At 39.8% G+C, this 16,990-nt stretch overlaps 1 protein-coding gene across 3 annotated transcripts in view; it reads right to left on the bottom strand.

Annotated features, from left to right (window-relative positions):
* Positions 1–16,990, bottom strand: part of Ttk (TTK protein kinase) — a 37,446-nt gene that overhangs the window by 12,547 nt on the left and 7,909 nt on the right. For 2 of the 3 annotated variants that reach the window (XM_021171761.2, XM_021171760.2), the window contains 10 exons: positions 16,540–16,683; positions 16,022–16,133; positions 15,808–15,880; positions 15,622–15,716; positions 13,747–13,834; positions 12,485–12,602; positions 8,538–8,686; positions 6,022–6,113; positions 4,117–4,231; positions 1,206–1,298 (listed from right to left, as the gene is read on the bottom strand). In XM_021171761.2, coding sequence (XP_021027420.1) covers positions 1,206–1,298; positions 4,117–4,231; positions 6,022–6,113; positions 8,538–8,686; positions 12,485–12,602; positions 13,747–13,834; positions 15,622–15,716; positions 15,808–15,880; positions 16,022–16,133; positions 16,540–16,683 — 1,079 coding nt within the window. The remainder of the gene's footprint in view (positions 1–1,205; positions 1,299–4,116; positions 4,232–6,021; positions 6,114–8,537; positions 8,687–12,484; positions 12,603–13,746; positions 13,835–15,621; positions 15,717–15,807; positions 15,881–16,021; positions 16,134–16,539; positions 16,684–16,990) is intronic. The other variant, XM_021171762.2, reaches the window with a different exon arrangement.

Below are 16,990 nucleotides of genomic sequence, written 5' to 3'. Positions count from 1 at the left end.
ACTGAATTTGCCAGAGGAAAAAATGGAATATACTTTAAGATAGAGGTATAGGCAAGCACTTTCTGAGCCAAAGCATAGGAAATAGCCCCACAGATCAACACATGAAATTAAAAGGTCCCGGGGAGCAAAAGAAACTATAAACAGACAACAGAATGAGTGGGAAATATTAGCTACCTATACTTCAAAGAGGGCACTCATAGTCAGAAGTATAGAGAAATGCAAAATAAGATAAGACAAAACTTCTAATCGACAAACAGGCTAATGAAATAGACAGTTCTCAAAAGAAGAAAGAGGGCTGCAGGGCTCAGCCTAGAACACTGCTTTTTCAGAGGACTCAGGGCCAATTCCTAGCACCCACACGGTGGTTAACAACTGTCTGTACCTCTAGTTTCAGAGATCTAACTGCCTCTGCCGGCCTACACTCGGCTGGCAGAGGCAGACAGACAGGCAAAAGCTCATTATGTACAAAATAAAAAAATAAAAAAATTACAAAGAAATACAAATGGCCAAAGGGTATTTTTATGTGTGATCAAAGCCCCAAGAAATACATAAACTACTCTGACATACTACCTCAACCCAGTCAGAATAGATATTATCAAAAAAATTGGACAACAACTGCTGGTGAAGATGTGGTGAAAGACGAACCCTTATTCACTGCTGCTGTAAACTGGTACGGCCATTATGAAAGTCAGAATGGAGCTTTCTTAAGATGGCCCAGCTATATCATTCGTAGGACTCATACTACAAGACAGACATGTGGGCATCCACATTTATTGCCATTCTATTCACAACAACAAGAAATGAAACCACTCTAAATGTTGCTCAACAGATGAGTGGATAATGGAAAATATGTATCTATAATGTGACTTCATTCAGCTATAGAGAAAAATGAGATAAATCTGTAGGGAAAAGGAAGGCCACAATGCTGCTTAATATCTAACATCACGCTATGTCCTCAGTTCACTTTTCTCAGTCTGTGACAATACAGTAGTTACTAAGGCACTGCAAACCATGTTAACGTGACCCAGAAGGGATCTGAAAGCAGAGGACACAGGAGGAGGGTATTAGCTGAGAGCCAGTGGTCGGTCTATGGAAGGTAAGTGATTTTAGGGGAAGGAGGGGAGGCTCCAGGGCAACATGGGCTTCTAGAAGATAAAAGAGCCACCTACTCTAAAAGGCAGGATATCTATTCATTTGATACTCACCTTACTGGAACCTCCACTGCCTATCTGCTTTAATATGGAATAAATTCTTCCGTTAACTGAAATGCATTCATTTATAGATGAAGAGCCTGAAATCTAAACAATTAATATATGTAAATATAAGTTCAAACAACATGGCTAACAAACTAGTTTACATTAGGTATGATGAAACACTCCCAATTTTGGCCAGCTAGGATACAAAAGATTCTCAAAAAAAAAAAAAAAAAAAAAAAAAAAAAAACCCAACTAAACAAAAAACCCAACAAACCAACCAACCAACCAACAAAACCCACCACCAATAAAACATAAATGAGGAGTAAGAGAAATATGTTAACTAAATTCAGAGACAAATTTCTCAAAGGTCTCCTGTTGAACTGATTTTTACTTCATCTGAGTAGAAAATTTAAGAATGTCACTTACTATTCAATGGACAAACTCATGAGTTACCCATTTCATCTTTCTTTCTCTCTTCCTTGCATCTCTTTACTCCCACCTCCACCTCCACAGTCATTTCTTTACCCCCACCCCCATTTAACATTACATAAGAGCACTGTGCCAAGGCACAGTGAGCTCTCAATTAGACAATGCATATTTCATCATTGTCTGTCCACTTCTGCCCTCAGAGAAGTTCACTGTCCCCATCAATCTGTGAACATCAGTTGTCCTCTTCTTCCTTCTTATAACTGGATGGTCTTGCCTGTATTTATAGACTTTAAAAGAAATGGTGTGCTAAAAGGCCCTATTTTCAGATAGTAAAGCTGAAATGAAGAGGCTTTGATTAGCTAGTTAACCAAATTCAATCGAAATCTGAATAAACTTCACTTTAACTGAGACATGTTTTAAATCCAAAATGACAGAATCTTTCCTGTAATCTTCTATAGAAACAGACAGATGGATTCTAATGTCCTTATCCTTGAGACTTGACGTAAGTCAGAGTTGTCAACCATGTGTTCTCTTTGTTCTTCCTTAAACAGCATTTCTTGGGGAATAATCCCTTTGACATCCTTACCCCTGCAGTGAACACTTTTCAGAATACAGTCACACCAGGGAATTCTACTTCAATACCAGTGTGACATTAGTTCCCTCCACGAGACTCCTCACCCCATCCACCTCCTCATTAGGGCCTTCCAAACTACTAATTAATTAGATTATTTTACTCTGCTTCTCTATTCCCACACAGAACTTCCAAAAGCCCAGTGATGCCTTGAGCACTGACCCCTCCCCAGCTCTAGGCCACACCTGACTGCTTTTGAAGTCTCTCCTGACAGTGGCCTCCTCCAGGGCATTTTAAGTCCCCTTTCCAGTCACTTCTGTATTGCCTTCTAGATTTTAACCAGAACAGGACCTATTAGCACTAAATGGCCAATAAACAGACCTTGAATCAACATTACTCTCTCCCTTTGGAGAAAGGGTCTTTCTACTTAGTTCTGGATGCCCCGGAACCCACTATGAAAACAAGGCTGGCCTCAAACTCACAGGAATCCTCCTGCCTCTGTCTCCCAAGGGCTGTGTGCTACCATGCTGGGCTTTTTCCTTTCACTTTGTACCTTCTTATATAATTCCAAGCCTGCAGTTAGCATCACATAAGCTATTGTCAGGTAGTCTTTGGCTCATCTTTTTATATAATGGCAAAATAGACATAACCCAGACTTTGCTTTTTTAAGTATTTTCAAGTACAATTCTGTGTTATTAGGTACACTGGTCACTGTGGAAACATCACCATGGTCCATCTTCAGTATGTTTTGCCATCAAATACTGAAACTATACCATTTCACAGTAAAAACCCCTAGTTCCTCCATCCCAGGTTATGCTCTATACCATTGCACAGTAACAACCCCCTAGTTCCTCCCTCCCAGGTTATTCTCTATACCATTGCACAGTAACAACCCCTAGTCCCTCCCTCCCAGGTTATGCTCTATACCATTGCACAGTAACAACCCCTAGTTCCTCCCTCCCAGGTTATTCTCTATACCATTGCACAGTAACAACCCCTAGTCCCTCCCTCCCAGGTTATGCTCTATACCACTGCACAGTAACAACCCCTAGTCTCTCCCTCCCAGGTTATGCTCTATACCATTGCACAGTAACAACCCCTAGTCCCTCCCTCCCAGGTTATGCTCTATACCACTGCACAGTAACAACCCCTAGTTCCTCCCTCCCAGGTTATGCGACTACTCTTCCACTTTCTGCCGATTATTTTTCATCTCCTGGTCTTAACAGGTCATCGTTCTTTGGTTATTTCATTTAAATAACAACAGCACTTAACATTTATCAACTTTTAAGTGTCAGGCCATGCTCTGCTTTAAGAGTTACATATATAACTAACATAACCTTCACAAGGATTCTAGCAGTAGGTCGTATTATTTCTCCATTTTAAGCATGATGAAATGGGTACAAAGAGTTCTTGTAACTTGCCAAAGATCACACAGCTGCTGAGAGTGAAGCCAGAATTATGTCCATGTCCATGAGGTCTGCCCACCAGACAGACCCATGTTCACACTGTGTTCAAGACTATTATACAGTGATTTCAGTCAGTTGGTGCCTAGGTTTTTATCAAATGGTAATTCACATGTTAGCAAATGTTTGTTGGTTTACAGAACTGATGATCACTCTGAGTGCCTCATACTGCTCCTCTATCCAGAAGAGCCACTTTCCAGATGAATGGACAAAGGAAATGGCGCTGCTCACAAGGAGAAAGTGAGCTCCAGGATAAGAGATTTACTAAACTATTCAAACTGGATTCCTGAGCCTACTCACTGAGAGCACATGCAAGACACACCCTTATCAAAATGTCCCTTAGCTTCCCTGAGGGACAGCTGCTGAAGACCTTCCCTGACAACTTGATACTGTGAAAGCAAAATCGATGAAACCGACTGCACCTTAACTATGGTACCAGGAAGCACATGCATCGAACCTGTAAGCCTTGAAGAGGAGTGCTGAGTCCCTGCTGCTGTTGCTGCTGGAGGCGGGCAAGCTGGCTGTAAGGTGTTGATGGTGGAAAGTCATTCTTTACAACTGGAGTCTTAAAACTAGAAAAGATTTTCATTTTCTTTAATATATTTAAAAATTAAGGCAAATTGTAAGTCTTCATGCACTGTAAAAAGATCACATAAACCTAAAACTCCCACATTAATTTTTAAGAGCTGATATTTATGTGTTTGACTCGTATCATGACCAGGTGGTTAATTCGGGGAAAATTGTTGTGAAATCAATTTTTTTGTCTCCAAACAAGAAATCCTTGTTAATAAAATAAGATGAAATTAAAAGTATGGAGTAAAGCCGGGCGTGGTGGCGCACGCCTTTAATCCCAGCACTCGGGAGGCAGAGGCAGGCGGATTTCTGAGTTCGAGGCCAGCCTGGTCTACAAAGTGAGTTCCAGGACAGCCAGAGCTACACAGAGAAACCCTGTCTCGAAAAACCACCAAAAAAAAAAAAAAAAAGTATGGAGTAAGGGGAATTTTATAACATTTTGGCCAAAACAAAGGTCAGCTTATAACTGACCACAGATCTTTAGAATTGTTTTTAAACAATAATGTTCTATGGCAGTCTGCTAGAAATAACTAAGAGCCAATCGTGTCCGCAGAGGAGTTTGCTCTTCCAGTTTGTGTCTGCTCAGCACACATTTAGATTTTGTTTCCTTTGATTGCCAATGTATCTTCAACATTGTTAGCAGTACTTGGCAAAAACAAAACAAACAAAAAAACCCAGCAATAACGACAACAAAAACTTTAATCTGGAGCTAGAAAGACTGCTCTGTGGGTAAGAGCACCTATTGCGCAAGCATAAACACCCAACAGCCATGTAAAACCTAGGCATGGCTATGTGCAGGCCTGTAACCTGGTGCGGTCAGAGGCCCAAGCACTGCTAAGGTTTGCTAGCTGCCAAGTCTAGCTCAAGATTCTGTGAGAGATTCTGTCTAAAGGGAAGCAGGTGGAGAGTAACAGACCCCTCTGGTCTGCAGGCACGTGCATCTGCATATATAAGTCAGTATACAGAACACACACATAAATATCTTAAGAAATGCATTATTAATTTAGCTAGCAATCATTCTTTGAAATAACTACATGTAATAAGATGATGAAGTAATAACATTGCATTAAATAGATAAGACACTGGTTATAAATAGGATAGTTGCAATTAGGGTAAAAATGACATTCTGAAAATAAAAAGCCAAAGGCATCACGGAGTTATGTTATCCCTTAAAGCATTAAAAATAGAGCCAATGGTTGAAGGTTATTATATATTCTTTTCTTTGAAACATCACTCATTTTCTTTTGCAGTATCTTTTATGTTTCCTTTTTATCAGCACTGATCATCCACTTTCTTCACACACCTCTCATTCCTGTCCTTATTGCTGTATCTTTGAATACTTTCCAAACTATGTGAATTATACATCTGATCTTACTCAGAGGCCATCCCATTCCAATTACCACTTCATACCTGGAAATATCTATCTGTCCTGTTCCATTCTAAGAATGCTAAATTTCCTTTAAAATGTTTCCCAATCAGAGAAGCACACATGTTAACAAGCAAGAGATGAACTGCATACTTTGATTTCTAAGCTATAAGAGTATAATATGACAGAGCACTTTTACAACAGATCTTAAAAACAGAATTACACATGAAGATAATACATATGTAATCATAATTTGCTTTCCCCTTTGGACTTTACAGATGCCAAAAACTGATGCTAAGAAAGAAAGTAATTTCCAAGACATTAAATAAGAGATCAGGTTCAACCCAATACAGCTTGGTCTGGACGCTTATCCCATTTCTGTTTACCACCTTGCATTCTGGGCTCAGGGCAGAAGGTAATTACCATTTCATGCAATCATCCAAGGAACTGCTACTAGGTGTCTCGCAGACAGACTTTGGATCAAGCCATTTAGGAACTGAGATTGGTGGTGACTGCTTTGAAACAGAAAAGGCAAGTTACTCAACAGCGGTACACTTCTGCTAAAAGAAAATTTAAAATTCCATGACTTAGAGAACTAGACATTAACAGTTTAACAAATATAACCTTTGAAATAATAAAAATATGAAAAGCAAAGCTGTCCTAGTTTGGGTTTCCATTGCTGTGAAGAGGCACCATGACTCTCATAAAGAACATTTAGTTGGGGCTGCAGTTACAGTTTCCGACGTTGAGTCCATTATCGTCATGGCCGGAAGTGCGGCATCATGCAGGCAGGCTTGGTGCTGGAGGCGTCAAGAATTCTACATCTTGAACCAAAACCAACAAGGAGATTCCCTTCTGCAGGCAGCAGGAGGAAGGTCTCTTTCACACTGGGTGGAGCTTGAGCATAGGACCTCAAAGCCCACCCTAACAGTGACACACTTCCTCCAATAAAACCACACCCACTCCAACCAGGCCACACCTCTTAAGAGTACCATGAGCCAAGCATTTTTAAAGCACCACAAAAGAAGACTAAAACAGCGTGTGTTTGTGTGTGTGCTCACCCATATCCATTCACATGTGCACATGTACAGGTAGAGCCCAGAGGTCAACTTAGGGTACTGTGTTTTAAGAAAGTCCCTATGTTGGACCTGAGCATCATAGATTATGCTAGGTTGGGCTGGCAGAGCAGTGAGCCCTATGGATCTACAGGTCTCTATCCCCCTGGTGTTGGTTAAGATTACAATCACATGCCCCTAACCCTGCTTTTTACACTGATGCTCATTATCAAACTCAGGTCCTCACGCTTGTACAGCATTTTACTAAGCTTTCTTCCCCAGCCCAACTTTCAGTTAAATTTTGGCACTGTTCTTGTATTCCATACCTAGTGCTACAAACTCTTCTCAAACTGTCCCCAGACTGAAGTGCATCTCTGTAGATAGTACACTGCAAACTCCTGAACATTTTATAAAAATTTAACACATGATGGTTCTGATACAAGGAAGATGCTGGGTCTTGTTTTGTTAAATACATTTGAGAACCTGAGTTTGATCAGCCTGCCTCCACCTCCCAAGTGCTAGGACTAAAGGTGTGCACCACTATGTCTGGCCCAGAGTATTTTTTAAGGAACAATGTGGAGTCACCAGGATTTTCATCTGTGACAGCAGTAAGTAAGAGCATGATGGCACTGAGAGCACAGAGACCCAAGAGTAGGACTTTGTAAAAAGTGAGGAAGAAGCAGCCTAACACAGAAACGGGGAACTCACAGCTATAAAGTAAGGCATGTGACAAAATGAACTCCCTTTAAGAAGGCTGCTCAGTGAGCAAGGTCACAAGAAACTGGCTCACCTTCCTTGCTGTGTCTAAGGATGCTTTTCAAGTTTTCAGTTTATTTACTGAATTTAGAATATTTTCAATCCCCAAGCAAAAAATCCCATACCTGTAACTCGCTCCTCGTTTCTTATATTACCTATTTCCACCAACTATGAACATAACTTCTATTTCTATGGTTTTGTCTATTCAGAACATCTCACATTAGTTCATAGAACCAGTGGCCTCCTGTGACATGGGTTTTTTTTTTTTTTTCTCTTTCTTTCTTTCTTTTTTTTTTTTTTTTTTTTTTGGTTTTTCAAGACAGGGTTTCTCTGTGTAGCCCTGACTGTCCTAGAACTCACTCTGTAGACCAGGCTGGCCTTGAACTCACAAATCCGCCTGCCTTTGCCTCCCAAGTGGAGATTAAAGGCATGTGCCACCACTGCCCGGCTGTGCGATACAGTTGTTATACTTAACAATTTTAAGGTTCATTTAGGTTGGAGTGTGTACCAAAATTTCTTTGATTTATTAGTAATACTTCATTATAAAGATGTAACACATAATATAGATATTACTTTTGCCACAGTTACAAACATTCTACTATGAATAATATTCCTTTCCAAATTATTTTTATGGATATATGTATCCAGTTCTCTAAACTATAAATCTGTTGTAGGGCTAGAGAAAGAGCTCACGGGTTAAAAAAACAAAACAAAACTATATTACTCTTGCAGGTGATTTGAGTTTGATGCCCATCCTCCATACTGGGCAGCTTTCAACCACTCACTGTAACTGTAGCTCTAGAAGCCCAACGCCTCTGGCCTCCATAGGCACCTGCATGCACAGGCACATACCCACACATAAAACAAAAAAGACAAAAAAAACCCCAAAACTACGGCAGTCTATAAGTACTGATGAAACAGAATTTATCCTGACATGTGCTCTTAGCATCCTACAGCTACTACTCATCACAGTGTTCTGGAAAAAAAAAAAAGGAAATCTTGTAAATCAATTACTGCACTAATCTCTCATCGCCTCAACACTTCAAAACAAAATACCCAACATACACATCAAACCTGAGACACACGTTACTAAAGACAGTAATGTTGTTTACGTGAACAGAGCATCACCTCTTTGTCAGCCTTCGGGGTGACATCTGCAACGTGCCGCAGGGGTGCAAAGGCAGCAGGGTTCTGGAACACACACTCGGGCTTTCTGGTAGACTGCCACTGCATGGGCCTTCTTTCTGCAATCTCTGGCTCTTGACGCACTTTAGCTTCTGAAATTTTGTAATCATTGAAAATTAACATTTGATGATGATAATAATTAAGAATAGGTGTGGCATCCATCTATAGTCTCAAAGGTAGGAGAGGATCGCTTGAACCAGGGAATCTGAAACCAGCTTGGGCAGTACAGCAAGACCTCACCTCAAAACAAACTAAACCTCACATAAACAAGTAAGCTTAAGCAATACGAGTGTTGTATAAACTACGCTTCATTTTTACTCTGAAAATAACATAAGTTATTAGAAAGTGGAGGAAGGACGGAGTCAGGCTTACAGAATGCAAGACACTAACTTTCCTAAATAGTTTAAAAAGTTTCACTAGAGACCATTCTAGACTAAAGTAGACCTGGTTTTTAATAAATAAAAAATATTAACTGATAAAAGACCTAATAAATTACATCCAAATATGATTCACCCCTAAATGTTTTCTGCTAAACATCTGAAAAATCAGTGCGCGTTGCTAGGGGTTTGCAGCCCCATAGGAGGAACAATAGTATGAACTAACCAGTACCCCCCGAGCTCCCTGGGACTAAACCACCAACCAAAGAAAACACACAGAGAGACTCCTGGCTCCAGCTGCAAATGTAGCAGAGGATGGCCTAATCAGTCATCAATGGGAGGAGAGGCCCTTGGTCCTGTGAAGGCTCTATGCCCCAGTGTGGGGGAATGCCAGGGCCAGGAAGCAGGAGTGGGTGGGTTGGGGAGCAGGGTGGGGGAAGGGGATAGGAGGTTTTTGGAGGGTAAACTAGGAAAGGGGATAACATTTTGTACTGGTTAGTTTTGTGTCAACTTGACACAGCTGGAGTTATCACAGAGAAAGGACCTTCAGTTGAGGAAATGCCTCCATGAGATCCAACTGTAAGGCATTTTCTCAATTAGTGACCAAGGGGGAAAGGCCCCTTGTGGGTGGGACCATCTCTGGGCTGGTAGTCTTGGGTTCTATAAGAGAGCAGGCTGAGCAAGCCAGGGGAAGCAAGCCAGTAAAGAACACCCCTCCATGGCCTCTGCATCAGCTCCTGCTCCCTGACCTGCTTGAGTTCCAGTCCTGACTTCTTTCAGTGATGAACAGCAATGTGGAAATGTAAGCTGAATAAACCCTTTCCTCCCCAACTTGCTTCTTGGTCATGATGTTTGTGCAGGAATAGAAACCCTGACTAAGACACATTTGAAATGCAAATAAAGAAAATTAAAAAAAAAAAGGAAAGAAACATGAGTAGCTCACCAACAAAAGACTTCTCATAAAGTTCAATGCTCAACCAACCACACAGTTATACAAAAAATATGAATAATCTAAGCCAAAAAGAAACATTACAGAATCAGATTTTAAAAAAAGTAGTAAAAACCAGCTATCATTCCAAGAGTTAGGATAATAAAAATGTCACCTTAAAATTGTGAGGCATCAAGTTCGCCTTAGAATCCTAACCGTGACCTCTTAGAAGCTGCACAATAATGAAATGGAAAGGATCCTTAAGAATAAGGACATACTATTTCCAAACATGACTGTGGACCTAACAACACTCACAAATTGAGCACTGTAGAACATGCCTGTAATTCCAGCCCTTAACAGGCTGAGGCAGGAGAACTTTCGAGTTTGAAGGCAGTCTGAAAAAAGACCTTGTCTCTAAAAAGAATAAATAAAACCATCACACACACAAAATAGGCCTAAAGAATAAAGAAACCATTAGAATTGTTCAGTGAATTTAGCAATGTCAGTATATCTAAGTAAAATAAATAAATAAATAAATAAATCGAATTTATATATTAGCGATAAAGTTGAAGACCAAAATTATATACAGGAAAGGGTACCCTTCATTATCACAACAGCAAAAATATCAGCTATCCTTAACTAGATCTACCACAACAGACACAAGAGCTCTAGAACAGGATTCTTGGTCTAGTAAGTGACTGAACACATGCCAAGCTAGTGGGCTGGAAGGCTGAAGATGACAGTTTGTCTCGGATGTCTTTATAGGCTCAACTGCTTCTCAACCCAACTTCAATTTTCCAACGAATGAAAAGTGATACATAGAACCTAGAATCTTTATGGCAATTCAAAATCTTGACACCTTATCTTATCATATATTTTTGTGTTCATACCAAGTTCAAGCAAAATTGAACCTAAAAATGAAGATAAAAAACGATTCCCTACAATCTGTAAATGTGTTTAGAATACTCCTATAAACCTTGTTTAAAATAGCAGAAAGTATAAAGGCAAAGAGTAGGAAGTCAGAATCCACAGAAATTCAGAATTCTATTTCATCAAATTAGCTCTATTAACAGGTGACAAACATTAATATTTGATAAAGGTGACTTTTCCTAATGATATCAAAAGATGACAAGAAAACATGACAAACAGCTTCCAAAAGTACAAAGATTAGGAATCTGTTCCCAGGCAGGGTGAAGGTGAAGGACAGAAGACGATTCTACAGAAGAAGCACGGCTTGAGCCAGGGGCTTTCCTAGGCACTGGGCTTCCAGGGCTAAAATCATGGAAGCAGCAGATAAACATCAGAGCCAGCCTTCCTTGGCTTCCCAGTCTCCTCAGAAAGAGGCGCACTGGCGCACACTTGATGTCACCCAATAAACCCCAGCTCTCCCCTGAAAGCATGCTTACTTTCAGGTCTACAACAGTACGAAGTGTAGGCATGTCACTCACCTCACTCCCCACTGCTGCAGCAGCTGCCTTCCAGCCCCTCGGAACATCCCGGCTTATCATTTATTCTTTAGCCTAAGCTATTCCCTCCAGCTGAAGCCTACTCCTATGAGTCCCCACTTAAATGCTAATGGGTTTTCAAATTTCTTCTCTTTCAAATGCTTTTCCATACTTTGCCTAATCCAAATGAGGTTTGTAAAATTCTCCTTCTCCTAAATTCTCAGAGCATGTTGCTTATATCTCTCTTAACAATCCTTACACTGTATCCCACATTAGGATTTATCTATTCTATGTACATCCCAGAAGTGATTTGCAATCTTGGGACCCTGTTCTTAAAATTATTGGATTCCTAGAACATTTATTATAGTACCTATATAGTGAAAAACCAACATTTGATTCAAAATGAAAATGAGAGTGGACTGTGATATAAAAATTACTTTTTTGCTCTTCAGTGACAATAGCTGTCAAACCAACTAAGAAAAGTAACTCAGTTCCACTTATTGTCCCTCCTCTTTTTATGTGCCCTTTAGGAAAGTGGTTTCCTCTCCTATACGAATCAATACTTTTCACTCATTCTGTAAAAAAATTAAAATGGAAAACAAAGGAAGACAAAATTCTATATCAATATTAGGTCATTATCTGTTGTCTTAAGCTACATGGATTGTGTATGATATGTATGCACATTTGTGTAAACATGAGAAGTCAGAGAAAAACCTCAGGTACCAGTTCTTGCTACCATTTTGTTCTAGATAGGGTATGTGCTGTGTGCATCAGAAGAGAAGGCTTGTGAGCTTCGGGGGGAGTCTCCTGTCCCTGGCACCTTACCACAGGAGTATGGGAGTTCTAGACCTGACTACTGAGTTCAGCTTTATGTGGTAGATTTGAATTGGGGTCCTCGTGTATAACGGCAAGCACTTTACCCACAGAGCCATCTCCCCAGTGTGCCCCTGTGTGTTCTTCTTTGATAGTTTCAAACATACAGAATGAACTTGAGGCATTTCCATGCCATGGTTATCTTCTCTTATCGCTCCCTCTCCCCCACAGAAACCCTTTTTATTCCCAAGCCCCCCTCTGACTTTCATATCCTTCTTTTGTCAACGGCCCAGTGAATTTAATCAGGTTGACTACATGAGCACATACCTTCCAATTTTGTTAGACTTGAATCTGTTTTACTCTTCAAGGCTACTAAATCAGACATAAGTTCAGAACTCTTTTCATTGGACACCAAAGAGTCTTTCAAATGGAAACTTTGAATGGGCTATACAAAAAAAGCATAGAAAGATTTCAAATAAGATAATGTACGATAAATAGCAGTAGTACTAATTGGTCTTAACTGTTCAATATAATAAGAGTTTTATCTATGTGAAAAGATTGCTTGCAAAACTATCTCTTGTATTTGTAAGCTCACAAACTCCCAGAAAAGATTAACATCCTAAGTTACTGATCACAACATCAGGAAAGGTTATAACCATTAACTTGACAAATTTGCTTTAAGTGGACATTTTAATATTACTTAATTGCTACAGTATACTTCACTCAAAAAAGAAAGTGTTAGAAAATTTGGATCCAATATAGAATAAGCCTGACGATAAGCTATAAGTATCTTGTTGACATGATTCTATTTTTTAGTTAGTATATGTTTATGAATTTTGCAGTACTGGGAAGGAATTGATCTCAGAGCCTCACATGATAGTTATGTGCTCTGCCACTGAGCCAAACCCCCTGTCCCGACTGTGCTATATCACCAAAATAATAGCATTAGTAAAAGTTGGTGTTTACGTAACCTCAAGGCAGTAGTTATTATAAAATGAGAGATATAATTTTTTGACACAATTAAGTACCATTCCCTAAAAGTAGAGAAAATTATTTTAAAGCATAGATTATGAAAGGCTGTAATGTTGAAAATTCACACAATGCAGGGATTTAAGCCAAGTATACCAAGAATATTAGAATCCCTACAAATTCCTACATCTGGAACTAGTCATTTCCCGTGTAAAGCTGACAAAGGCAGGGGCACAGCAGATTAACTTTAATACTTATGCTCCCACCTCTGCACTAACAGGTGCTCTGGGTTAAAAGCACTTGATCAAAATCCTGTCTGTAAACATAGCAACAAACAAAACCTGGGGCATAGCTCCCATGCTAACTCTCGGATCCCAGCCTCCTAACCCATTTAAACACATGCCCAATTAATGTACCCCATGCTTCTTCCAGCCTTGCTCTAACACCTTAATCTTTGAGAGAGTCCAGGACATCTGTGCCACCTCTCAGTGGTTGTCTCAAACTTATGGTGACTTCACCAATACTTTGGAGACAGATAAACACTATGTCCTTTCTCTAAAAAACCTCAGTGAGTTCTAAAGCAGGAAGCTTTGCTTCACAGCCATTTACAATCACAATACCTTTAAAGCTCTCAGTTCATAGGAATCACTTCCACGTGATCTGGAGCCAGGCAGAATCGCGTCTCTGTGCTCTGATCCAGATCCCTTTCTATTATCCATGAGACAAAAAGATTTTCACAGTTAACATCAAATTGTTTCAAATTCAATACACATAGCTAGTTGATATACACTTTGAGCTGGAAGCATCACTTTAAAAGTGACATAATTCGAATGCAAAGGTGACTATGGTTAAAAATTAGGTACTGAGCAATGACAAACTGATCAAGAGATAGATGACTGCCAGTGTCTTCATTACCTAACAAGTTACAGCTGGAGCTAAGATAAGCATGTGAGAAAGGAAAAGTATGCAGATGAAACTACATTTCAGGCTGCACAAGATGAAGGATAAGAACACACAATGAACTGCCATGTGCACCTCTACACTTCAGCATACACTCTGTCATAAAAAGCATCAAGAACCCGGCTCAGTGAACCTTGAGGGGTGGGAGGGTTTAAAACAATACGTTTTAAGAGTAGGATAAAAATCTCCAGTAGGCTTCAACTAAGTATTTGACATGAAGGTCCAAGAGAACAGGAATATGTAACTTAAATGCAAATATCCTCTTAACCATCAATATGTATTTGAAGCCTAAATAGAACAGGACTTCAATTTCTGAAGGCACCAACTAAAATAATTTGGTTTTTTATTTTATTAGCATATAGCACCACATCAAGCACATTTCTGTTTCTTATTTGGGAATAGACATTTAAATTGGGAGTAAGGGAATATATCGGATGAGAATGACCCTTCGTTACTGAACTTATCTATAAACACACATACATATATATCATATATAAACATAACATATATAAAAACACACACTCATATCTAAGATACAGAGTCTGCTTACTATAAGGCCAAGGTGATCTCAGCAACCCCTTGACTTAAAAGATTTTCCTGGCTCAGCCACCCTGCACCTCCTCATTCAGCAGCCAATTAACGTTTTTTTTTTGTTTTATTTTGGTTTTTTGGGGTGCTTGGGGATTGAGCCCAGCGCACTTCACATGTTTAGTATATACTCTACTAGAGCTTTGCTCCCGGCCTCTATCCCACTTCTTGAAGCCCTGAGCTCTGAAGCAATGTATGAATTAATTATCATTCCCACTAAGAGCAAGCCAGCACCTTAAGTGAATTAAAACAGAGTTTGTTTTCAAATCACCTTCCATCCCTGCTATAAAGATCCTCACACACTATAATAAGCACTACACTGGATATATTACTATTAATAAGAAATGCTCAAATGACACAAGTTTCACTCTTCATAGCTTCTACACATCCTGTTCACTTGGTAACTTTCCAGTATACCTCCTTACTTAATAGTAGCTTCAAGACTTTTAATGAGAGAAAATTGAAGTAATTTCCTTCTACTCAATTTGTTCCTGATAGCATTCAGAAATTTACGCTAGCCGGTGTGGTGGTACATATTTGTAATTCCAGCATCAGAGAGACAGAAGCAGGAGGACCACCAGACATCTCAGAAGAACATATCTCAAAAAACAAAACAAAACCAAAAAGAAACCCATGAACTTCTCATACCAAAGAAATTTACTTATGCCAAGCCTGGTGAACACCAACAGCTGTAAGTGCAGGAGGCAGATTACGTACGGCTAGGGTACAGAGTTTTAGGCTAGCCGAGGAGAATGAGTGAAATCTGGTCTCATACAGTGACGAGAGGGACGTGGATATACGTCAGCGGCAGAGGACTTGCCCTAGGCTCAGTCCACAGAACTACCAAGCAAAACTAACCCTATTGCTATTGCTTAGTAAAAAAGCAAGATATTCTTACAACAGTCCTTATATACAAACAAGTTTCAGAAACCCAAACTCAAACATACCTTGTTGATAACTGTGTCACAGCTGAACTGTCTGCCTTCACATAGAAATCTGGGCTGTTCAGAAGATTCACTGGGACTCTTCCAAAGGGGCACGACTAGAAACGATTTGAAAGATTACGTTACCAACTGGGACACATAAAGACTTCACTACCGTCACCTTCCTCAAAGTGGACTCACACAACTCACCCGTTTAGCTTTGTGGGTCTGCTTTAAGGGATTTTGATGACTTACTTCGGCATCTTGTGGAGGCATGTTCTCTCTAAAGGGAAAGAAAGCGGCTGTGCTTTTCTTCAGAGAATACTACTAATAACATATCTTCATTTTACTGCTAAATGTAGTTATTACACTAGTGTCAAAATGCCAAAGACAATCATGTAAAGAGCTGAACGCATTTTCTTACCCATATAAAACCCTGGCTGCCCCAGCCTGTCCTCTGGACTCACTGATGCTCCTATTCCGTACATTTCCAAATGAGCTGGAGAATGGCTCTTGGGCAGTTAGTACTGTCGATGCTGTAAAAAGGTTACAACTATGATTAAATTTACAAAAAAGAGGAATCTTACAAATAGGAATGTTTTAAAAGACATGGAAGCGGGACAGTGTCTATCATCAATACACTTCTTTCCAACTGTCCCTTTAAATATTCTCCACACATAAAGCTTTGTGTCCAGGGTAAAAGTCTATCCTTCACTAAGAGCAAAAGGCTACCTCTTTACTTTGACTGAGTCATTTTTAAGGAGTTACCAACACAAGGTTAGCGCAGTAGGGATTTTGTTTCTGAACAGCTTACCTCCTATACACCTACAACTTAACTTTAGGTTTTTAAGCCTTATACCTACATACTTTTTTTTTTCCTTTAAAGTAACCTCAGTCTGAATTTTACCACTCCAGCAAAGCACAGCGCCCTTGGACAGCCACCTGACCCACTCTTCTTGTCCTCCTCTGAAAGCAGCTGCTTTTTCTGGAGGTGTAGGTTACGGATGGCAGTCTCCAGCATCTGCAGCGGCACCGCCCCAGTCTCTACAGCTTTATGAAGAAGCTGCTCACTTTTTTTAAGATTGCCTAAGAGAGGAAAGATAACTGTTACTGACGCAGCATCCTCTGCCCACTAGTCTCAGCTTGTTATTTACTCATTAGGACCTAGTGGAAAGATGAGACTTACTCGCATTATTGCATAAGCAAATAAACAATTTCTCACTTATCACACATACAGTTAACTCCTCTATACCAATTCCTGCTCATCACTGAAAACCATTTAGAAGTTTAATAAACTAGCGTTTATTAAACGCACACACACACTACAGGAATTAGAAGCATCTTGGGTACTCTCCTTATTAAAGCAAGCATTTGTTATAACATACTATTCATA

This window comes from Mus caroli, unplaced genomic scaffold (assembly GCF_978045245.1).
Source record: "Mus caroli unplaced genomic scaffold, Mus_caroli_1 scaffold_11, whole genome shotgun sequence".
Taxonomy (NCBI): Eukaryota; Metazoa; Chordata; class Mammalia; order Rodentia; family Muridae; genus Mus; species Mus caroli.
Note: the sequence above shows the minus strand (reverse complement) of the source record. Positions and strands in the feature narration are given on the sequence as shown.